General features: G+C 41.9%; 1 protein-coding gene across 3 annotated transcripts in view; it reads left to right on the top strand.

Moving 5' to 3' along the window:
- The window catches only part of LOC126090187 (sodium-dependent dopamine transporter), a 497,172-nt gene that overhangs the window by 301,527 nt on the left and 170,583 nt on the right, over window positions 1-25,062 (top strand). For all 3 annotated transcript variants that reach the window (XM_049906970.1, XM_049906968.1, XM_049906969.1), the window contains exons 4-6: window positions 428-582; window positions 9,250-9,383; window positions 18,468-18,606. In XM_049906970.1, the coding sequence (XP_049762927.1) occupies window positions 428-582; window positions 9,250-9,383; window positions 18,468-18,606 (428 nt within the window). The remainder of the gene's footprint in view (window positions 1-427; window positions 583-9,249; window positions 9,384-18,467; window positions 18,607-25,062) is intronic.

Below are 25,062 nucleotides of genomic sequence, written 5' to 3'. Positions count from 1 at the left end.
CTGCATAACCCCTAGGCAAATACTTCCTCGCTTTCATCGGTAAGCCTGAACGTGAGACATTATTCGGGGCCTGACTAGGGAAGTCTTACACTTCCAGAAGGAAGGTAGGGAGTTTAGAGTTTACGCCCCGTCTCCAGCACAATCATTAGACACAGAGTAGAGGCTCGGACTATTAAACGATGGGGAAGGAAATAGGTCGTGCCATTTGCAAAGGAACTATCCAAAAGCACTTACCTGGAGCGACTTGGGAAAATCACGGAAAACTTTAGCGTGGATGGCTTGACAGGTATCTGAACTGTCGTCCTCTCGATTGCGAGTCCAGTGTGCTACCCACTGCAGCATCTCGCTCGCGTACACTCCCAGGGCTGAAACCAACTTCAGCAGTGAGACAGTTTTTTTCTGTAGGTGCTTCGCTGTGTGTCCGCAGGTATAGGATACGCAGTGGTGCTGATCGCCTTCTACGTGGACTTCTACTACAACGTCATCATCGCTTGGGCCCTACGCTACTTCTTCGCCTCCTTCACCAGCCTGCTGCCCTGGACCACTTGTGACAATGCCTGGAACACTCCCTACTGCCGACCAGTGAGTACTAGTAAACTACCAGTTCTTTAAAGAATCAAATTCCCTCGTATAAAACAGCTTCAGGCCTCTGATTACTTTACAAACGAGTTAAATATTTGGCGTTGAGCATGTAAGCAAGGAAAAGTTTAGTAAAGGTTTGAAATTATGTTTAAAGTTTGTTGGAAAACGCTAAGTACTCTAATTATCAAGCACTTGATGTCTATACACTGGCTAACTTTCACTCCGTCTTAAGTAAAACTAGTTTTCCACGCATCTCTTTGTTTATGGTGTCATATCTTCTGAACTATCTGTCGTACAATCATATAATGTTGCAGGTAGATTCAGTAATATATGTGTGCACTGTCTGTAAAATACGTTGTGAATACAGCTAGTAGTAAAGTAATAATACATTAAAACGTCATCCCTGAAGGTGACATTGACTGCACAAACAGCGAAAATGTAGTAAGCGGTAAACCTCTCCCATTTCATCGTTTTGTGGGGAGTGCATAGAAATGTTTGAAATTAGGTGTTGATATGTTTGGAAGGGAATTCGCCAAGTGCTCTCAATCTAAAATACTTTATGAATAGAATCATGATATTGCGTGTCATGAGATATGCTGTCTCAAGATGTATACACAGTTTCTAACTGTAATACTTGTCTTACTACATTAAACCTGTAACGCAAAATCATATCTCTTAATGAGTAGATTATTGCGGCATTTCAAGTTTTTAAATTTGTTAAATAGTTACGTGAAATATTGGAAATCAAGTTTTTATTATCTCTGGAAGCCATTAGGTAGGCAGCCTGCAATTAGTAGGAGCTGGTTACCGTGCCCCGTGTTAGTCACATAGTAATATGGATATACACTTCCAGCTCAGTTTTTGATAATAACAGCATGAACAGTATGACAGCCAACAAGCGGTCCAGCAAGAGGTCCAGTTAGTCAGTTCAACAAACATCAAATAAAAGCATCATGCTACACAGAATTGGCTAGCCGCTCTTGTCGGTGCTGTAACATAAACTGGATTGCCACATGCAGCTACAGTATCGATACTCGAGTGGTGTCATCAAGTTGCACTGAAAAAAGCACGATTCCAGTGGAGTCACTCGTTTTATATTTGTGACACCATTGGCCATCCCCAGCAGAGGTTAACGTCGTCCGACTGACAAGAGGCTGCATTTCGGAATATCGTCAGTCTAATCCAGTTTTCGTTGGACATGACTTCTCGCTTAGACCAATCCATTTTCTTCCTCTTAGCACTGTAACCATTCCTTGATAATTCTGACATTTTATTACCTCAAATAGATCACCTTTTTCCCTTGCCTCAACTGCTTTTCTGGGTCAATTTTTTTCCAAGTAATACATTTCTTAATATAAAATGTTGTGTCTTATAGGCAAAAAAGTTTTGTTTTCCTTTTTTTATTAGTTTCTATGAGGTTTCTTCGCTCAAAATATATTCATTGGATTTCCTTTCTGCCCCGTTGGTCCCTGTTAGCGTCCTCCAAAGCCACGTTTTCATCGATACTAAACGCTTTCTGTTATCCTTCGATATCGTGTAACTTTTACAGCCGTGCTGGAGCACACTCGAGTTCTGAGTTTCATTCTGAGTTTTTTGTTTTTTTGTTTTTTGTTTTTTTTATTCTTCCGCACTTAACGTTTTGTGAACAGAATGAGATTTTCACTCTGCTGCGGAGTGTACGCTGATATGAAACTTCCTGGCAGATTAAAACTGTGTGCCGGACCGAGACTCGAACACAGGACCTTTGCCTTTCGCGAGCAAGTGCTCTACCATCTGAGCTACCCAAGCACGAGTCTCGGTCCGGCACACAGTTTTACTCTGCCAGGAAGTTTCATAACAGCGCACACTCCGCTGCAGAGCGAAAATCTCATTCTGGAAACCTCCCCCAGGCTGTGGCTAAGCCTTGTCTCCGCAATACCCTTTCTTCCAGGAGTGCTAGTTCTGCAGGTTCGCAGCAGAGCTTCTGTGAAGTTTAGAGGGTAGCAGACGAGGTACTGGCAGAAGTAAATCTGTGAGGACGGGGCTTGAGTCGTGCTTGGGTGGCACAGATGGTAGAGCACTTGCTTGTAAAAAGGCAAAGGTCCCTAGTTCGAGTCTCGGTCCGACACACAGTTTTAATCTGCCAGGAAGTTCTTAGCGTTTTGTTTTCAAATAATTATCTCCTTACTTTGAAAGCACGCTTTGCTGTTATAATTCTTTTTCTGAGTTCCATGTATCGTCTTCTTCCTTCTGTAATTAAGACGTGTTAAAAGCAAAGTTTATCACTTGCTATTACTCTGGTGCTTCCACTTTTGATGTAAATGTTCTTCTCATCTTTACTTTTTCAGATTTGTTGCTAATTTAGATAGTCTGTTATGTGTAAGTTTTTCACACTCAGCTGTTAGGGTAATATTATCCACAGGTCTTACGCGATGAATGGAAATCTGCTCACGTTATCCCTTTTTTTTAAGATTTTTATAGTTTTTCCGGTGACAATGAGCAACCTTGTCTTACCTCTCCTTTAATTTTGGCATTATGCTCTCCAATTTTTTAATCTCTGTCCTCATGCTGCGGTATTTGCATATGCTTATGCAATGACTTTCAACTTTCCCATCTAGGCGTGTATCTCTCGGTATCATGAAGAGTCTCTTCCACTTAGCGCTGTGAACAGCCTTTTCTAGATCAATGAAGGCTACACAAATCTTCTTCTTCTTCTCCTTCATCGTCCCGTAAATTACAGGGTCCCTTCTTTAGGATTTGGAATTTTTTAAAATTTTGTTGTAAAATTTGGATAGGATGCCCTCCATGGTGCCACAGTCGTCAAGGTAACCTAAAGGAGGAAAATCGGTGCGATGTCTCTCTGTGAATCGTGTAAACTTTGTTCTGTGTCTTATAATTTCTTAATGATTTGTGTATCATATTGTCTGAGGCGGAATTAGAATTCTCTAAACGAGCGTGAGAAATCGCATAAAACCACACTCAGAGTGGCCGGCGTACCAGCACACGTAGTTATCCGCCGCACCTCTGCATCGCACCCCTGCCTCGCTAGCTAGCAAGCTGCGAGTTACTCTGTACGAGTACGCAATTAAAGTTACGTAAGTATCCTGGTTTAACTCTAGCTTGCTAGCAACTTTTCAGTTTCATGATTGCCTATTTCTAGTTATTTTTCCTGCCTATGTAATTAGGCTTCTCATTCTGTAATTATAGCTGTCTATTGTAACCCCATTTTATGAAAACTATTCTCTTCCCTTCTATAAAATAATTCGGAGGGACCCGCATTAATAGCAGCACTTTACAATTTTCAAAAGTTGTTCTATAATTTTTCCTCCACAAATCTGCCAGAGCTCAGCTGGAAGTTCGTCTGAACATGGAGGTTTCCTTGGTCTTCACTACTGTTTTAAATTTGTCTTATGTTTATATGTATTATTGCCCCATTGTGATGTCTTTCTTTTATAACGTGCTGCAAAATATTTCTTGAATCTGGTTACTGTTTCATCTGCGTTCAGTGGTAGGTTTCCTAGTTTATGTCTGACAACACATTTCCTTGTTTTGAAAAGTAACTTTTTAATCTGTGTGTATGATTAGTTGATTACGTATCAGGGTATGTTTCCAAATCCCAACATATACCATCTATCCACTGTTCCCCTGCCTCTCTGCAGTTTTTTGTATTTACCTTTCTTATTAATATGTTTTTTGCCTTCCATGTAGTTTTTCTGAATTTAATCTCTTCCTGATAATGCTTAACATACTGTCAACCATCCACAGTTTCCCATTTCCCATTTGTTTTCCCAGTATATCGTCAGCTGTTCTTCCTAACATCCCTTTATTTTATTCCAAGGTGTTAAGGTGTTCCTATTATTGTTGAGGATGTAGATACGAGTGCCATAAAACACGTTACAGAATGATTTACTGGGAACAGCTTGTAACGTAATTTGAAGCAGTCAGTTTTCTATATTATAAGAAGAATGAATTACAGTTCTAACCAAAAAAATCTTGTTACTGTTTTATTTTAATTGTTAGAAATTATTGAAAGACGAATTAGGTAATTTTTGGCAGTTGGACAAACATTTCGTTTGTTGTTATTTGTAATGGTAACCAATATGAGTACGTGAAAATGTGAGCATTTTATGTTCAATGATAACATCCTAGTACTCATAATAACTAAATGATATAGCATATTCCTGTATTTTTCTGCTACCAGTCACATTAATTTACTTTATGTCTAATTTAACACTCTGAAACACATTTCAAGCATGTTTTGCTCATCATCAGGCGCTTATGCATACAAATGTTACTTAAAGATAAAATGTCTTCGTTTAAATTAGCCCGAAACTGTTTTGATCACTTGTGCTGATGCTAGAAAGATTACTAGGGTATTCGGGAACAGGGGGAAGGCAGTGGGTAGCCAGAAATCGATGCCCTGTGTAGTCTTCTACTGGTGTGGAGCTATGCTTCGTCGTTGCGACTGTTACCACAGCCTGTGCAGGATGCAGATAGTTTCGCATCAGTTGCTATGCCGTAATAATCGTGTGGTATGCTGACGTTCTTTACAAAAATAACGTCCTTTAAATTAAATTTTCGGTAGGTCGGTTGTCCACTTAAGACTTTGACGCCTCAAAGCTTCATATGCATTCTTGGTACAGTGGCAGACCTGTTCTTCACTTTTACACTACTTATTCTAGCACAGATTTATGATGCATTCTTACTGCTCAACGTTTCTCCATAGATGTAAGCAGAATGCCTTAAATGCAATACAGTGCCTTGTGGCACGTGGATGCGTGTCGGCTATCGTTTCTTTCATTAACATTCACGATACTGACAGTCTGGTAATCCCATTACTTGGAAAAATACGTCCATGGTAGTGCAGGCACCATTCACATTTGACACAACTTGAAAATATGGAAAAGTCTTTATTGTACAATTCATTATCATACTTTTTCTTTGAGTCATCAGTATTGTAATTGGCTTGATACGGCACACCTTGATTTCCTCTCTTCTCCTAAGGAATTCAGTGTCGAGCGTTTCAAAATTTCACCATCAGACAGAAGCTATTGAATAAAGTGTACAAAGAAATTAATGATGACAAATATATACATACTAACGTAAGGGATGTAATATAATAAAAGATATCTTTGTTATTTATAAAAAGAAAAACTTTTGTTGACAGTCGATATTTTTTATACACATAGCAACGAACTACATGCCGTAACATAACATCCTGGACGACTTGACGATACCTTATTCCATTTATAAGGAGGAGAAACTGATATGTTTACGTTAGAAAAAATTTACATAGCGTTAAATGTGCAGTGTAAAGGAACTACGTGTACAGTGTAACAGAGATACTCGTTAGTCACTGATTTTAACAGAAGACGTGTTTGCAGCCATTAACTGGTGTAGTATAAAGTACACGTAAACCGATATAAATTGCAAAATAAAGTTTTAGATTAATTTAGAGTAAGACATTTTATCTTTAAGTAATATCTGTATGCAAAAACGCCTGACGAGCAAAACATGCTCGAAACGAATTGCAATGTTTTAAAGTAAACATTGAGTAAATAAATGAGAGTGGGAGCAGAAAAATACAAATATTTATTCCTAAACTTAGCCATCATGGCTACAATTAATAACAAATGATAGAGTGTGTGTTAAACAGAAGGGCGATGTTCTCTTTCTACATTTTATTCACAAGCTTGCTGACAGTTATGAATTTCATTATTTACAAATCTTTAACATATTGCAGCGTGTCAGCAACTGTGAAATGTACAGCAAATAAACAATGTTTTCAGCCTTCAGTTGCAAGGTAATTTTATTCGTTTACCTAGGTTTCGATTCCAGTAATGGAATCTTCTTCAGAACAACAATGAAATTATTTTGTGAGCCGAACACTGGCCATGTCACAGATTAAAAATTAAAACATTAAAGACGCATAATCATAAGATTATGTCAGTCAAAATTAAAACCATTAGGGCGAACGTAGACGGAGCTGCGCCGGCCATAAATCAGGACCACACGTAAGCGGCTCGAAAAAACTTTTTTCGAGCCGCTTACGTGTGGTCCTGATTTATGGCCGGCGCAGCTCCGTCTACGTTCGCCCTAATGGTTTTAATTTTGACTGACATAATCTTATGATTATGCGTCTTTAATGTTTTAATTTTTAATCTGTGACATGGCCAGTGTTCGGCTCACAAAATAATTTCATTGTTGTTCTGAAGAAGATTCCATTACTGGAATCGAAACCTAGGTAAACGAATAAAATTACCTTGCAACTGAAGGCTGAAAACATTGTTTATTTGCTGTACAATTTCATTATTCCCTCTATGAGCACATGATAACATATTCATGCGATGAATGTATATACAGATGACTTATGTTTTCCAAGGAAGCCACTCACGACGAGTTGGCGTACGTTTATGAAACACCCTGCATAAATCAACAACGCGGATTCAGTACCGGAAAATTTTAGGACAGAAATTCCAATGAAGGGTGTACCGAACGGTGGACGGTAGAAGGGAGACGGGAGGAATCTAACGCCTGAATCAGACCGATTACAACGAAGTATACAGCGCATACACTATCTGGTATGCTGTGTGATGTAATCTACATATTACGAAGGGCATTGAAAGGACACTGGTACCCCTCTTTGCTCACTGTTGTCTTATGTAAATGAAGCGAAAACGAGCGATTATTGTGTTTCGGTCAACAAAAGACGTGAAATTGCAAAATTTTTAAACTTTTTGTATCATTCTTTCATAAAACTCTATCGAGGGTGTACGAATAGCGAATAACGGCCGCGGAGGCTGCGAAGCTTCGCCTATCATTGATATCTGTGGTGAATTTCGACTACAACAGTTCACGAAGGCCAACCACATGCCACAGTGAAACAACTCACGGTCCCAATAAACAAGATACAACAACTCTTTTGTCTCTTAAGGAAGGCTGCAGCATATGGGCTTCTGAAACAGGCATGACGCCTACACCTTAGTTAATGAAGGTGATCTAATCTGCTCGGCGTTATTAAAACTGACCGGTTGCTGTAATATAGTACTGTAAAATTACTCGTGTTTTCAACTTCATTGCAAGGTTTAACGTAAGCATAACTAGCGACACACGTTGTAGAACAAAGAGGCTTCAACAAGTGCTCAGTAGTGTTATGGTCTCCATGGATCAATGTGGAAAGTACTGTTGAACGATTTGGTTTCGCTGAGTCGCTCCTAAGACGTCAGCTTTCCCAGCAATGTCTAACTTACCAGGGCTAATAATGCACCTGGTCGTAAATCTAGAAGTATCCCCGAATACGCTTCTGACCAAATTGCTACAACTAGAAAGACAAAAAGTAACGAAATTTTACTTATCGCACATACTCAGTATAGCAAGAAAAAATATGTGATTACATTTGTAGGTGATTCGGCAGTATGCAGGGTACGACATTTGGTACACATAGCTGCAACCTTTGGCAGCAACAATGGCTCTACCGATAGTCGGGCATGGATCTCAACTGAGCTTCGACGAGACACATGGGTTTTATTCCATGCAGCCTCAATTCTGTGCCAGCTTTCATCAATCGCATTATATGGTGATTTGCCAGTCTCTCAGCAACTCATGACCAGATGTTTTCAATTGGAAAGAAACCTGAAGAATGTGCAGGTCAGAGCGACAATCGAACGCCCTCTGTATCTAGGTAGGTCAGGGCAGCACGAGTAATAGGTTGTCGTGCGTTATCTCGTTGAAAGATGTCACCGAGGCCTCGAAGACACGACACAGTAACAGGCCTCAACACGTCAGAAATGTAATGACTGCTGTCCATGTTCCGACTATGCGAATCAGAGGTGATCGTGTTCTGTACCTGTTGGCTCCCCATACTATCACATCGGGATCTGAGCCCATATGATGATGACGAACGCAAGCTGAAACGCTCCTTCCTCTCAGAGCCTGCACACACCGATACAGCCATTGTGATACTGTGCACAAGACCAGTAATCATCTGAAAAGATGACGTGGGATCACTCATGTGACCCATGTTGTCGTTGGATGCACCACTGTTCGTGCGCTTCTCTCTTCTGCCGCATGAAGGAGAGCTGAAACAATGATCACCGCCGTGGGAACCCTTGATGTTTTAGAGCAGTGGTCCCAAACTTTTCCTCAGACGGAACATTTTGAGAGACCCTGTACGTTGATGAAACACTATGTTTACTTTTTTTTAAAATGTCCAGAAGCGAGTAGGGCTGGCGCGCTGAGGATCCGTACCAACTTAATGATGTATACACACAGTTCGTCCATTCCGAAAATCGAAAATCTCGACAAATTTTGCCTGTTATTAATACGGCAAGATATCGGTCCCAGGGATTCCAAGATTTTCGAGAATGGTTTAACTTTAATCAGATAAAAGTGACATAAACACATGCAGAAGGCAGGAAATCATTTTTATAACAATCAGTAGCTCTGCATTCAGGCTGGCCGAGTCGCAATGGTAAAGGTCAAGCATCAGGCAAGGAATGACTCCATTGTTCATATGACGCGTTTCAGAATTTATTCATCGTAAGATATCCAGAAGAGATTATAGCTCTGGTGGCTGCTGTGCGTGACGCATATGGCGTTTACTTGAAATACTAGCATGTGGTCTAATACTAGGCTTCCAAAGTAGAGATGCTGCCCAGTGCAGTGTAGTGACGGCGCCTGTGCCCGCAGTTGGACCTGAACGCGCTGCCCGAGCACAACTCCAGCCACGCCCTGCCTTTCCGAGAGGACGCCGCAGACTCCAGCAACGGCAGCGCGGCCATCACCGGCATTAGGTACACCTCCGCCGCATCGGAGTACTTCAAGTGAGTATCCAGCTACCTCGCAGACGTACTGTCCACAGCGAAATGCATGTTTTTTTCGCTACTAGTACACGTAATCCGTTGAAGAACCTCTGGTAGTAGTATAGTAAAATCATATTTGTAAACAACAGTCACGACGAAAATTTGAGTCAGGCATGGAGGCAGGCTAAGACAGACAAACTGTTATACAAATTGCAAGACACAATAGAACATAATTAAGTCACGAAACACCGACGATAATGGACGGAAGAAAAAATCTGTTAGAATTGAAAGGTCTCTGTTGGATTCCTTTCATGTTAATTTCTTAAATCTGTTCTCATTTACGGCATACATTCCACTTCTAAATTTACTGTGGTGTTTCTGACTCTATCTGGGAGGAGACTGAGCAGTGGAACGCGTTACTTTTACACATAAACAAGAACGAACTATCACACAACTACACTTTAAAACACAGTTTATATGTAATTCATCTCACACAGTCTCATACGGAACCTACATCCGCTTTCTTTTATATTCTGTATATGATAAGATACTGTCATCCCCCTTCCCTTCTGTGTGAAAGGATGAATGAGCAAATGTATTTCTAGTTGCATGCTTGATGGTAGCAGACAAGCCTGACTGCTAGAGAACAGTAGGACCAACATCGGAACAGGTAGCTACGCTTTCTAAAAGCAAAGAGGTTTCTATTCTTAGTATGGTCCTGTCCGTCCCTTGTCATGTTGGTATAGGAAGCTGCCTCTCTGGTCACTTCCGTTTTGTACCTGTGAAGCACACTCAGTAGGGGCCCACGGGAGTCTGTCCGCGGCGAGCGTCTGAAGTGGTAAAGTCTCCGGGTAAGCGCGTCTCTGCTAAGTCCGTAGGACAATGGATTTCTTAAGTTCAGCCTAACTGATAATTTAATCACCTTTATTTCAGGTTTAGATCTAAAATATCTTATGTTATCTTAAATGCAACGCAGTGTAATTCGAGTGTGAAGTTCAGAGTATCTTTCAGTAGTTGCTTTGTCACTACTTTGTGAGTAAAGTGGAACCACGTGTTGATGATTCGTAACTCTAACTGAGATCATCAATCTTAAATGCGAATGTGCGTGAGATTATAACGTCTCGTCTTGACAATGTTTTTCAATATAGCAACTTTTCTTTATGTTCAACCCACGTGGGGTGTACTTTGTGAGACCAGTACCACCTGCTTATATAATTATTTGACCCATCAGGTTAATATTATGACGATAGTAACCAGTTCGAGGTTTTTCTTTTGTAAATTGCGTTTCGATGTAATTTATTTTAATTATCAACATTATTGTGGGGTTACACTATTTGTGTAAACCAAGTTGACCACGTGGTGTAATCATCAAAGTAGCCCTCAGCTATTCTTTTCGGGAAGATTTCACAGAGAGTTAGTATGAATTTAGTATACCAGTGTGTGGTAATTTCATGACAGACAGGATTGCGCTACGACCGTAACTTCTTTGGGTGAAAATTTGGTTATTTTCCTCTTGCATATGTATCAACGTTCTTCGTGTGTTATTTTATGGATGCAGTGTTGTATGCAGTCTCCCAATCTTGGCTCCATATTTGATGTGTTCCGTAAGATTACAATCTCACATTTTCACAATCCAGTTTAGTTATGAATCAAGTTTAATATGCTGAAATTTTAACAGAATAATGATCAATGTTAAAATAAATGTCCAAATATAAACTGATTTATTTCTTTTTATTTAAATATTCACCGGTTGTCGTAAGATGACTATTAAAAGATTATAATTAATGTTAGTCTGGTTGGGAATTTGGTAAGCTAGACTGGATACCTGGTGAAACAATTGCTCAGTAATGCAAGGTTAACTTCCCCAGATAGCTCACAGCTTTTAACCCGCTTTTATTGTCTTGAATATCAGCACCGCTTTCAGAGCAAATTAATGCATCAACTTTACAGAATGAGCACATTCTCACACAATACCCATGGATGATACACCATCATATCAAAAGTATATGAACACCCTCATGTGACGCGAAACTGACCACTAAATGTAATAAGAGATGGGCCCGCCAGTATAAAAAGAGGCCAGGAGTATTGTGTTATCAGAAGAGAAGCAGTAACAGCCGAATGGGTCGATAAGGAGAACAGTGACTTCGTACGTGGACTAGTCTTTGGATCTCTACATCAGCATACATACTCCACAAGCCTCCGTCTTGTGCATGACGGAGGGTACCTTGTACCTCTGCTAGTCCTTTCCTTTCCTGTTTCACTCGCAAATACAGAGACACAAAAACAACTTTCCATATTTGTTCTGACCGCCAATTCGCAATTTTTCGCAAAACACAACTTTTATTGTTATAAGTTCACAAGGTTGATGATTGAACAACAAACGAAAGGTAACAATAACGATGTCAGTAAAAGTCTCCTAATGGAGGCAAACAAAAATGCACTTCTAATTTTCCACAAAAGTTCGTGGTAACACACTCACACACACACTAGTAACAGTCCAATTCAGAGCCGAAGACGTAATCTTCAACGCTCGCAGTACAGGAGGTCGGCATCCGGCGTGAACTGAACTTTGGGGCTAGTTCTACACCCTAAATATCTGTCTCCAGCCAATCAGGTTTTGGCGTAGTGATACTTCCTGCAGGCCGTGGCTCGAGCTCGCCCTGCAGGAAGTAGTGCTCGCAACGTCTGTTACCATTATCTTGTATGTAAATAGTCAGTGTTTACCATGGTGCTTTTGGTACGCCTTGGACACAGACAACCTCGTCCTCTGTGGTGTAATATGGGTTGCCGGCCCTCAGGGACTACGTTGGCTCCGGTATAAGAATATTCCTCTTTACGAGCCCGAGTTTCTGTTATCTTCGTGGTTCTCGAAATTTCCATTGGTAGCAGTAGAACCGTTCTGCAGTCATCTTCAAACGCCGGTTCTCAAAATTCTCTCAGTAATCTTCTGCGAAAAGTATGTCTTCCCTCCTTCATGAAGCATCTTCGTAATACTTGCTTGTTGATGATCGAACCTAGCTGTAGCAAATCTACCAACCAGCCTCTGAGTTGCTCCGATTTCTTTCTTTAATCCAACGAGGTGGGGATCCTAAATACTCGAGCGGTACTCAAGAACGGGTCACACCAGCGTTCTATGTGTGCTCTCCTTTATAGACTAACCACACTTCCAAAAATTCCCCCTATAAACCGACGTCGACCATTCATCTTCCCTACTACCATCCTTACGTGCTCATTCCATTTCATATCGCTTTGCACCGCGTTAAACGCCTAGATATTTAATCGACGTGACTGTGTCAAGCAGCACACTGCTAACGCTACATTCGAACATTACGGGACTGTTTTCCATATTCTTCTGCATTAACTTACATTTTTCTACACTTAGAGCAAGCTGCCATTCATTACACCAATTAGAAATTTCAGTCTCTATTGGTCCTTTGTGGACGTGGGGCAGCGGCTGGTCAGATATTTAACAAAGGAATTCGTCAAACAGCCGTGCAAATTGAGAAGTTATTTTATTTTATTTTTGCTTCTGGTTCCGGCAATTCAATGTGCCATCTGTTTCTGAAAGTCGTAAAGGAAGTTTTCTAAGGAAGCACCTGAGGTAAGAATTCACGACTTCCAGAAACAGATGGCGCCAGTATGCCAATATCGATAATGCTTGAGAGGTGCATATGGGGCCTGAAGATGGAATACTGAATTGCCGAAACTGGTAGCGAGAATAAAAATAAAGTAACTTCTCAATTCGCACGGCTGTTGGGCGAATTTCTTTGTTAAACAAAAAAAAATTAGATATTTTGTCCTACAGTCACTCGAGAACGACACCTTCCCTTACACCACAGCGTCATCAACAAACAGCCGCAGACTGCTCCTCTCCTTGTCCGTCAGATCATTTACGTACGTAGAAAATAAGACCCGTATTATCACACTTCTCTGGCACATCCTTGAACATACCCTTGTCTCAGATAATCACTCGCCAGCCAGGACATCGAACTGGCTTCTGTCACTTAAGAAATCTTCCAGTAAGTGAGATATATGGAAACCCATTCCATATACTCACACCTTCGTTAGCAGCCCGCAGAGACACCGTGTCAAACACCTTCCGGATACCCAGGAACATGGAATCGTCCTGTTGCCCTTCTTACAGGATTCAAAGCCATACCCAGATATGTAAGCGATCCATTGAACCATAATGCTTCCCCTCTAAAATTGACTCTTGGTTGGTAATTTGAGAGCCTATTGCCCAGGTGAAAAGTAGATGCCTCACTTTTGTGATGGTTCGGTTTCAAACGCCATTCCTTAAAGTATTCATTCAGGAGTACAAGGTCTTGGTTGAGGACATTCTCCACTTCTGCATAATTTGTGCATTGAACAGTGAGGTTGATATCATCCGCATATATGAATTTGTGGGAGAGTGTGTTAGGCAGATCTTGAGTGTATAAATTGAAAACTGCTGGAGAGAGGACCGAACCTTGTGGTAGTACTGCTTTGCAGTATGGCTTAATAGCTGCCATACTCACCTTGTGGATACTCAACTTCGTCACACTATGCATATCATATCTGGAACAGTACTTGCTACTCCAGTCCAATGGCTGCCTGTGTTGTATAATATACCACCAGCTCACATCAGAAGACAAAAACATCTTGGTCATCTGTGGTCAAGAATACTGAATAACTCGTCACTCCCAGTTCACGAAGATGTGAGACAGCTAGAATCATCCAGGTTGAAGTTCCGTAAACTGGCATTTAAAACGGCCATGGAATTGTTAAGCAACCATTTCGAACCCAAAGACAGCTGGCGGGATGAATGGAGATCTTCTACTCCACGGGGCATCTTCAAAGTTGAAGATCCAACAGTAAGGCTCAATGGTTTCAGCTTGCCAGATGTGGTGTGGGAAGAAGTGCTTCGATTCTTCATAAATGAGGTTGGGTGGACACCCCATACTGTGACTGTGCTGACGTTCCACAAACAATGAAGCATATACCAGTGGACTGCCCCCTCCGTGCCTTCCCTGGAAATTTAGTGGATTCGAACCTGGTTACTGCCGAAGTGGTGGATTGGATCAATGGCTTAGATATAAAGATCTAAACTGTACTTTAATGTGTCTGTGGTACTGTATTTTATGTGTTATTGTGATTGTTGTGTATCATACGCTAAATCAATAAATAATCCAGGATTCACACAGTGTTTTGTGAGAAAAGGGCGAGCTGAGTTTCGAACGAGCGATGCCTTGTAAATCCTTGCTGACATGTGTCATCCGAGCAACAAATCCATCAGGGACATGTCAACCATCTCCCCAAGTCGACTGTTGGTAATGTGACTGTGAAGTGGCAACGCGAAGGAACAAACACCTAAACCTAGACCAGGCACACCTCATGTACTGATGGACAGGGACTGTCGACTATTGAGGAGGTTGGTAGTGAATTGTCGCGGGAAATCAGCGGAAGGAATGACTCGTGAGTTCCAAAGTTACAACAGGTTCAGCTGGCATGATGACTGTGCGTAAAGAGTTAAAAACAATAAAGTATAGTAACCGGGCAGCTACTCATAAGCCACATTTTTCTCTAGTCAGCAACGCTGGAGGTGATGTAAAGAACAACGCCTCTGGACATTGGGTGACTGGAAACAAATCATTTAGAGTAATTGTGGCAATTTGATGGAAGGATCTGAGTTTGCTGAATTCCTGGAGAATGTTTCCTGCCATCGTGTGTTGTGCCGACAGTAAAGCACGGAGGGGGTAAAGTTGCAGTGTGGGGGTGTTTCTCGTTGTTAGGGTTTGCGCTTAAAAAAACGCTAAATGCAGGAGGATATGAACACATTTTACACCATTCTGTATTGTGTGCAGCAGAGCAGTAGTTCAAAGACGATGATTGTTGGTAAGCCGGATGGAGTGGCCGAGTGGTTCTAGGCGCTACAGTCTGGAACCGCGCGACCGCTACGGTCGCAGGTTCGAATCCTGCCTCGGGCATGGATGTGTGTGATGTCCTTAGGTTAGTTAGGTTTAAGTAGTTCTAAGTTCTAGGGGACTGGTGACCTCAGAAGTTAAGTCCCATAGTGCTCAGAGCCATTTGAACCATTTTTGATTGTTGGTATCGGCGATACAAGACACCCAGTCATAATGCTGCATCTGTGAGGAAATGGGTTTTGGACAATAACTTTCCTGAAAGGGACTAGCCTGCCCAGAATCCCGATCTGAACCCACTGGAACGCATTTTGGATGAGTTAGACTGTCGATTTCGCTCCAGATTCCAGCGTCCAACATCACTCTCTTCTCTGGTTTTGACTCCTGAAGAAAAATGGACTACCATTTCTCCACAGACATTCCGACACATCACTGGAAATGTCTCTGGCGGATCTGAAGCCGCCATAAAGATGAAAGATGGACGTACATCGATTTTAATGTCCACTGATAGATGCCCTTATGATTTTAATCACATAGCGTACAACATAACTTGATAATAATTTTGCCATATTACTAATGCTGAAAGTGATGAAGCACAATTACGGACAATAGAACCACACAAACAACATGTAGATGCTCCAATGGAATCGTGGCTACAGAACCCATACCCAGAGAAGACAAACAAGATGCTTTAACTATCCCGTTGTAACTAGGAACAACACTTGCACTTCGAAGCATGAAGCTGACACTCTTAACTACTAAATAACGTACTAGAGATGTTCGTTTTTAACTTTCAATATATTGACAAAATGAAACAACAAATTATGTTTCCTCATGCTTGCTGAATTAATGAAAAACCTTTACAGTTGCTGTTGAGAGACTCCATTAGGCAATTTCAAGTGGTTCTGAAAAATACTGCTGTAGGAAAACAGCTTCCACATGATAAAAGTAGAAGCCACATGAGTTTAAAATGTTATGTGCCCAGTGATCTTGACACATCCATTTTTCTCGCAATATAATTGTACAAATAACATTTTAAACCCATGTGGCTTGTATTTTTATCATTTGAACGTTGTTTCTCTACACCAAAATTTTTCAGAACCATTTGAAAATGGCCAAATATAAAGGCCGAAACCGGTGGTGGAAACAGTAAAGGTCTCAACATGAATTGGAGCGACTTTTCATTAGGAAAACTAAAAAAAGTTTAAATCAATCTTCAAAAGACATTATACTTATTGGCACTGACTGAGCTCCAAACTGGCCGCAAAAAGACTGCTCACGCAGTCTCAGCCACTTCATCCCAAATACCTTCGCAGTAGTCACGAGCAGTATTTTACATCATTGTAAATATTATATTGACTTATTTACAATTAAAAGAGTTTTGCAAAAAATTACACATAAATACATTACAGCACATTATACGATTTTTTTATAAGCTCAGCCCGGAATACTTTACAGTTTCATGAGAAATTATGTTATGTTCCTTAACAATACTTTCAACTAGTACTTCTGATTACAGCTTACTTACTTTGTAAATTTTTTACTATCATAATTGTGGTGTTTGTTTTGTTAGGTGTAAGGTCCGCCACTTATGCAAAACACCGTTTTTTCAAAGTTTCCAAACATGTTTCAGCACCTCTGCGCCATCATCAGTGGGTTTTGTTTTATTTAATCTTTAATGTGAACATTTTTACTAAATGATTTCAAAATTACAAACAATTCTTTATTTCTGATAGTTAATACCTTTAAATTCGGTTTTCATGGTTTTGCAGGACCACTTGCGTTTTATTTCGTACTGGTTGCTTGTCATCTGCAAGCAAACAATGTTCATGAGAAATTTTGTTGGGAGTTAACCTTTCATTTTATTCTTTAAACGTAATTTAGTTTGTCGCGATATTTCGCGCATATATTCGTTTTTACTTACTTTTTGTGTGGAAAGCCCTTTTTTACTCAGCGTCCTGATGAGGTGTCGTGAAGCACACGTAAATATAACACATATTTTCAGAAATTTGGTCGTAAAAAGCACGTTACACTTGACCAAAGCACACTGTAGTCGTGGTTGTTGTGTGTCTCAGCCCAACCAGTGTTCATTTGTTCACCCTTGAGTTTGGCGCCAGATTTGAATTTGTTTACATTTTATCTATGCAAATCGAATGTAAAGGTATTGACTAACAGAAACAATTAGTTGTTTGAACTAAATGTTTCCATAATTTTGTAACCATTTATTAAAAATGTTCACATTACAGATTAAATAAAACAGAGACCCACTGATGATGGCACAGAGGTGCTGAAACATGTTTGGAAACTCTGAAAAAACGGTGTTTTGCATAGCTGGCGGATCTTACATCCAACAATTTAACTGAAAACACGAAGGATACAAGAGCTACAAAACCAGATGATGAATATTTGGTGTTTGTGTACGATGTATGTGCTATCGCAAATAAATTCTTTGGTTTGATGAAATGTTAAGATTCAATTCCAGAACTATTGACATATTAAAAACAAGAATGTTCTTTGAGCTCCTAATTAGCAAAATAAAACTCGATACTTACAATACGTTGAAAGTTGCATAAACGAGAAATAGAAGTCAGATTAAAGTTCATACAAAAGAATCATATGAACATATGTATCAATCACGACTGTGGTATCGAGTATGCTAGTAGACTGCATGTCGATCAATAAAATTAGCGTTATCCCACTCTACCATTTTATAACGAGTGACAGGTAGAAGACGTACTCTCTCATTTTCGATACTGATATATGCATATATTAACAATGTACTTATTATTATTTATAAAATGAGAATGTTTGCTATTATTGGAATTTAATTGTATAATATTTTATTTATGAAAAAATGCTGTGAAAATCTTTGAACAGTCTGTTGTTGATAAGCAGGTATCATAGGTTCGGGTCAGGGTATGGCACAAACTAGCAGCTGTCAAAACATCTTCATGTTTTGTATCTGGTTAGTGGTTACATTTATTGCCTGGTCTTACTGAGAATATGTTCATACAGTTTGCAATCAACGCCAATAATTTATTATGAAGCATCAGTGTGACCAAACGCTACATTCAGAAGTTCCTTGCGCGAAATGCATCATTGATAGTTTATAGTTAGTTGACAGCCTGTTGCATCATGGAACTTTGCATTTGTGGCGATAGCTATAAACAGCGTTAATAAACCATCTTCAATTTTGTTGCAGCCGCGCCATTCTGGAACTACACGAGAGCGGAGGGCTGCACGACCTGGGACAGATCAAGTGGGACATCGCGCTCTGCCTGCTCGCTGTGTACTTCATCTGCTACCTGAGTCTCTGGAAGGGCATCTCCACGTCAGGCAAGGTAAGAAGGCCACAGCGGCACTGTGTCATTTCCTTTTAACCTGCATGTGGCAGTGATGACGACCGTTATTACACAATATAGTGTGCTATAGTCGAACTGTCAATGTGGCACTTCTTGTTGATGTGCAAAGTTGTTTTTTAATCCAGTTAATATACACTACTGGCCATTAAAATTGCTACACCACGAACATGACGTGCTACAGACGCGAAATTTAACCGACAGGAAGAAGATGCTGTGATATGCAAATGATTAGCTTTTCAGAGCATTCACACAAGATTGGTGCCGGCGGCGACACCTACAACGTGCTGACATGAGGAAAGTTTCCAACAGATTTCTCATACACAAACAGCAGTTGACCGGCGTTGCCTGGTGAATCGTTGTTGTCATGCCTCGTGTAAGGAGGAGAAATGCGTACCATCATGTTCCCGACTTTGATAAAGATCGGATTGTAGCCTATCGCTATTGCGGTTTATCGTACCGCGACATTGTTGCTCGCGTTGGTCGAGATCCAATCACTGTTGGCAGAATATGGATCGGTGGGTTCAGGAGGGGTAATACGGAACGCCGTGCTGGATCCCAACGGCCTCGTCTCACTAGCAGTCTAGATGACAGGCATCTTATCCGCAAGGCTGCAAAGGATCGTGCAGCCACGTCTCGATCCCTGTGTGGCGAAATAAATTTAAAAAATTAAATTTATTGGTTTTTTTTAAGAGGAAAAATTACGGACATGGAACTGTAACTGGGAAGGCCTTTTTTACGGACTGTATTGACCGGCTTGAATGCGGACAAATTCAGTGCTGCGTGAAATATGCCTGTAATACACTCCTGGAAATGGAAAAAAGAACACATTGACACCGGTGTGTCAGACCCACCATACTTGCTCCGGACACCGCGAGAGGGCTGTACAAGCAATGATCACACGCACGGCACAGCGGACACACCAGGAACCGCGGTGTTGGCCGTCGAATGGCGCTAGCTGCGCAGCATTTGTGCACCGCCGCCGTCAGTGTCAGCCAGTTTGCCGTGGCATACGGAGCTCCATCGCAGTCTTTAACACTGGTAGCATGCCGCGACAGCGTAGACGTGAACAGTATGTGCAGTTGACGGACTTTGAGCGAGGGCGTATAGTGGGCATGCGGGAGGCCGGGTGGACGTACCGCCGAATTGCTCAACACGTGGGGCGTGAGGTCTCCACAGTACATCGATGTTGTCGCCAGTGGTCGGCGGAAGGTGCACGTGCCCGTCGACCTGGGACCGGACCGCAGCGACGCACGGATGCACGCCAAGACCGTAGGATCCTACGCAGTGCCGTAGGGGACCGCACCGCCACTTCCCAGCAAATTAGGGACACTGTTGCTCCTGGGGTATCGGCGAGGACCATTCGCAACCGTCTCCATGAAGCTGGGCTACGGTCCCGCACACCGTTAGGCCGTCTTCCGCTCACGCCCCAACATCGTGCAGCCCGCCTCCAGTGGTGTCGCGACAGGCGTGAATGGAGGGACGAATGGAGACGTGTCGTCTTCAGCGATGAGAGTCGCTTCTGCCTTGGTGCCAATGATGGTCGTATGCGTGTTTGGCGCCGTGCAGGTGAGCGCCACAATCAGGACTGCATACGACCGAAGCACACAGGGCCAACACCCGGCATCATGGTGTGGGGAGCGATCTCCTACACTGGCCGTACACCACTGGTGATCGTCGAGGGGACACTGAATAGTGCACGGTACATCCAAACCGTCATCGAACCCATCGTTCTACCATTCCTAGACCGGCAAGGGAACTTGCTGTTCCAACAGGACAATGCACGTCCGCATGTATCCCGTGCCACCCAACGTGCTCTAGAAGGTGTAAGTCAACTACCCTGGCCAGCAAGATCTCCGGATCTGTCCCCCATTGAGCATGTTTGGGACTGGATGAAGCGTCGTCTCACGCGGTCTGCACGTCCAGCACGAACGCTGGTCCAACTGAGGCGCCAGGTGGAAATGGCATGGCAAGCCGTTCCACAGGACTACATCCAGCATCTCTACGATCGTCTCCATGGGAGAATAGCAGCCTGCATTGCTGCGAAAGGTGGATATACACTGTACATGTGCCGACATTGTACATGCTCTGTTGCCTGTGTCTATGTGCCTGTGGTTCTGTCAGTGTGATCATGTGATGTATCTGACCCCAGGAATGTGTCAATAAAGTTTCCCCTTCCTGGGACAATGAATTCACGGTGTTCTTATTTCAATTTCCAGGAGTGTATAATTTACCATTCCGTTTAATTACATTTTTGAATTCTACATCATTGTTCATTTATTCAGAGTTCTCACCTTAGACGTAAAATTCGTCCTTCTGCCACAGTATTAATTCATTAGTCGCCATCGATGTTCTTCTCTTTATTGACCGTGTGTATCTTCCTGAGTCGGCATCGGTTCACTTCACGAAGACGGTGGAAACCGAGGAATACAATACTACGTCGCTTTAAATAATTTTCGTGACACTTCGATACTTCTCACTATTTTTATTCACAAGACAATAAGACTTGCTCGGCTCGTCGCACAAACCATAATTACTAACAAGATGGCTGCCTTTCCGCACACACCAAAAATTACGTCCATCCTCCACAAGGCAACAATCGAAAGTGTCTCTTAGCTCCTTCTTGGAGTATGAAACAAAAGAGAATCCAATGTGAACATTACAAAGATTATAATCTACATACCTCTCAATTTAATCTTTGGCGCAGCCTTTAAGATATTGTATGTCTCTGCGTCGGAATGTGTCATTACAACTGCCCCCCTACTGTATACTGTCACTAGAAAATTTTATTTGGTTGACAGGATACAGTAGTCACCCTTGCAATTGATAGGTTTGCGGTTCTTTTATTTACAAACTTCATTTTTACTGTCTTATTTTCATGGCACTGTGAATTCTATGTTATTACTGAGTGTGAGTCAGTTTTTTGGTATACTTATGCTAATATTTACAAAAATTAATCCTAATATACAAAGTTTTGGTTAATGCTGAGAAAACGACATCATATAGTGAAGTTTGTACAACAAAATATACAATGAATGCAACGTTATTTACAAATGTTTCCTTCCTCATCAGAGGTGAAAATTTAAGTCCTTGTATTGCTTCCTGTATTTATTTTGTGGCGACGAGCTTTGTTCGCTAGCTGCAGTGTTGAATATGGGCGGGTGATACGCGCGCCCGATTGTTTGGTCGTCCGTTAGCTGGCGACGTTGGTTGAATGCGCGTGCCAGTGCAGTGAATATACACCGACGTGCGGGTACCGTCTAGGCTTCCGAATCTCAGTATGCGTGTGCTTTTTGTAGTTCCTTCCAGTACTTAGACTGGATACGACGAGGTACATTGGAATATGTGCCCCAAAGAACACACCACACTATGTGCGAGGCGGAGGACGATCCTGTCGATGCAGCTCCTGGTAAGAAGCGTACCATGTCAAACTTGTTTGGCATTGTCCTTTCCTATTGTGACGCCATGTGTCGTTTGACGACACAAGCTTCAATTTTCGATGTCACTTGTTTAGGCTCGCTGACACTTGCAACGTAGCACTACTTTGCACAATTTTAATTTCTACACACACCACTTTAACCACGAATATTGCGATCGAAACTTCCTTTTGCACTTCACTTTTTTCTTCGCATTATCCCCTTTTACCTATTGTACCGAGATTCATTCCCCTCAATACTTCTGGTCATTGTACATAAGTATTCACAAATTTGTAAGTCACGGGACTTGGCATGAAATACAAAATACATCACATACAATGGAATAACATATAACACATACAATACATTGGTTACATTAATTACAGGAAAAAACTATCGACGAAAATTGAAAATTTTTTGACCACTCGTAGTGGCTCCTTCGTCTTGGATTATGCCGACACACTATTTTCCATTAATCAGTTAGAAGGAACAAGTCCTTTGTTTTCATTTTTAGAACTCGTGTTTAAGTTAAGGTTTACCTTCGTTACCTTCATACGCAACGACATGCATCAGCATGCCGAGAATACACCTGTAGCCGCTCCACTGAAGCTTGGGAAGGGAATTTTCTACCTTATACTTATGCTAATGGCAACGACTACGTGTATGCTACGGTTTTTACGTATAAAATCTGAAAGTGCACGAAATAATCATTTATATGCAGCATAACCTAAATATGTACAGTATTTTGTGCGTAAGCACATTCTGGTGTGCTTGTAAATCATTAACCCTAATAAAACTTCCTACATCAATGTGGATATATAAACATAAAACCTTGAAGTTCAGGGTGTAACTACTATTACTATGTACAGTGTTTCATAATAGCGGCACGCCCTTGTATGCGTGTATCATCTTCAATTAAAGTGCGCTTATAGGCGTCTTGTGTTATTATGAGAAAAAAATACAGACTTTTTAATGCATCGGTTGTCATGAAAATATATGTACACGAATAATCAGACTTTCATAGCTTCAGTGCAGCATGAAATTCTGTATGACTTTTTTTTTCATAGTTTATTTTATAGACGATTCCTGTAAATCGTGATATGTATGAAAGATATAATTTTAACATGATTTATCCTTTCATGTTTCAAGTGGGTAAAGTAATTCATACCTTCCTTCTGCATACATCAGTGTAGCATCGGTAATGTTGCACTGTGTAGCAGGTTTTTCGTATTTTCTCGTAAACTCGCAGAGTCTTCTCGTAAACTCGCAGAGTCTTACGGTTTTTATGAAGTTGTTTCTTGACGTTAGGTATACCTGTTTATATGAGGTTGTCTTAGAGTTTAATTTTCCTTATACACTTCTATGTTGCTTAGGTTCCGTACATGTACAGAACTTCTTTCGTCTTTCACACATTCATACATACGTTTATACACACAAAAATATCTACCACTATAATATACACTTTGCTGGTGGGGCCCTTTTTCGGTACCCTGCACCAGTCCCTCAACATTCCAAAATAATTCAGGGTATGCTGAGCATCGTCCCTTATACTAATAATACTTACAACTAAATATTTCTTCTTACATACATAACTGCCTTACGGTCCATTAATGCGCAATCATTCCATATTTTCCTCCTTTACACTTTAGCTTTCGTACATGTACCCTTGTGTATAGCTTATATATTCTACAAGGTTGTTTGCAGAGTGCTTTAGGTGTTTCCTAACGTTAATGTGTTTCTCTCCCTATAAAGCCTAGGTATTTGTTTTGAGGGCGATTCAGTTCATTACTCATGCTGCCTAGATCTGTTTATTATTTTCCTATTTTAAAGCTTGTGTCATTCGCTTCCTTAGTCACAAAAATTCACGCGTTTGTTTTGTTATTCATTCTGCAAATCGCTCGCTACTGTGTAATGCAAATGTATGCGTTATCTCTTTGCTTTCCTCTTTGCTGCTAGCATTTCCATTTTTGTAATTGTGTGTTGTTCTCGTGTGCATAGCCTTTCTTCCGGTTATATATCTGCATTATTTTTTTTTATTGTGCTATTTTCTTTGTCCTTCCGTACAAGCTAAGATTTTACTCAATATAATATACACTCCTGGAAATGGAAAAAAGAACACATTGACACCGGTGTGTCAGGCCCACCATACTTGCTCCGGACACTGCGAGAGGGCTGTACAAGCAATGATCACACGCACGGCACAGCGGACACACCAGGAACCGCGGTGTTGGCCGTCGAATGGCGCTAGCTGCGCAGCATTTGTGCACCGCCGCCGTCAGTGTCAGCCAGTTTGCCGTGGCATACGGAGCTCCATCGCAGTCTTTAACACTGGTAGCATGCCGCGACAGCGTGGACGTGAACCGTATGTGCAGTTGACGGACTTTGAGCGAGGGCGTATAGTGGGCATGCGGGAGGCCGGGTGGACGTACCGCCGAATTGCTCAACACGTGGGGCGTGAGGTCTCCACAGTACATCGATGTTGTCGCCAGTGGTCGGCGGAAGGTGCACGTGCCCGTCGACCTGGGACCGGACCGCAGCGACGCACGGATGCACGCCAAGACCGTAGGATCCTACGCAGTGCCGTAGGGGACCGCACCGCCACTTCCCAGCAAATTAGGGACACTGTTGCTCCTGGGGTATCGGCGAGGACCATTCGCAACCGTCTCCATGAAGCTGGGCTACGGTCCCGCACACCGTTAGGCCGTCTTCCGCTCACGCCCCAATATCGTGCAGCCCGCCTCCAGTGGTCTCGCGACAGGCGTGAATGGAGGGACGAATGGAGACGTGTCGTCTTCAGCGATGAGAGTCGCTTCTGCCTTGGTGCCAATGATGGTCGTATGCGTGTTTGGCGTCGTGCAGGTGAGCTCCACAATCAGGATTGCATACGACCGAGGCACACAGGGCCAACACCCGGCATCATGGTGTGGGGAGCGATCTCCTACACTGGCCGTACACCACTGGTGATCGTCGAGGGGACACTGAATAGTGCGCGGTACATCCAAACCGTCATCGAACCCATCGT

The sequence above is a fragment of the Schistocerca cancellata genome, chromosome 1 (assembly GCF_023864275.1).
Source record: "Schistocerca cancellata isolate TAMUIC-IGC-003103 chromosome 1, iqSchCanc2.1, whole genome shotgun sequence".
Taxonomy (NCBI): domain Eukaryota; kingdom Metazoa; phylum Arthropoda; class Insecta; order Orthoptera; family Acrididae; genus Schistocerca; species Schistocerca cancellata.
The sequence above is the reverse complement of the archived record's forward strand: the minus strand, read 5'-3'. Positions and strand labels throughout refer to the sequence as shown.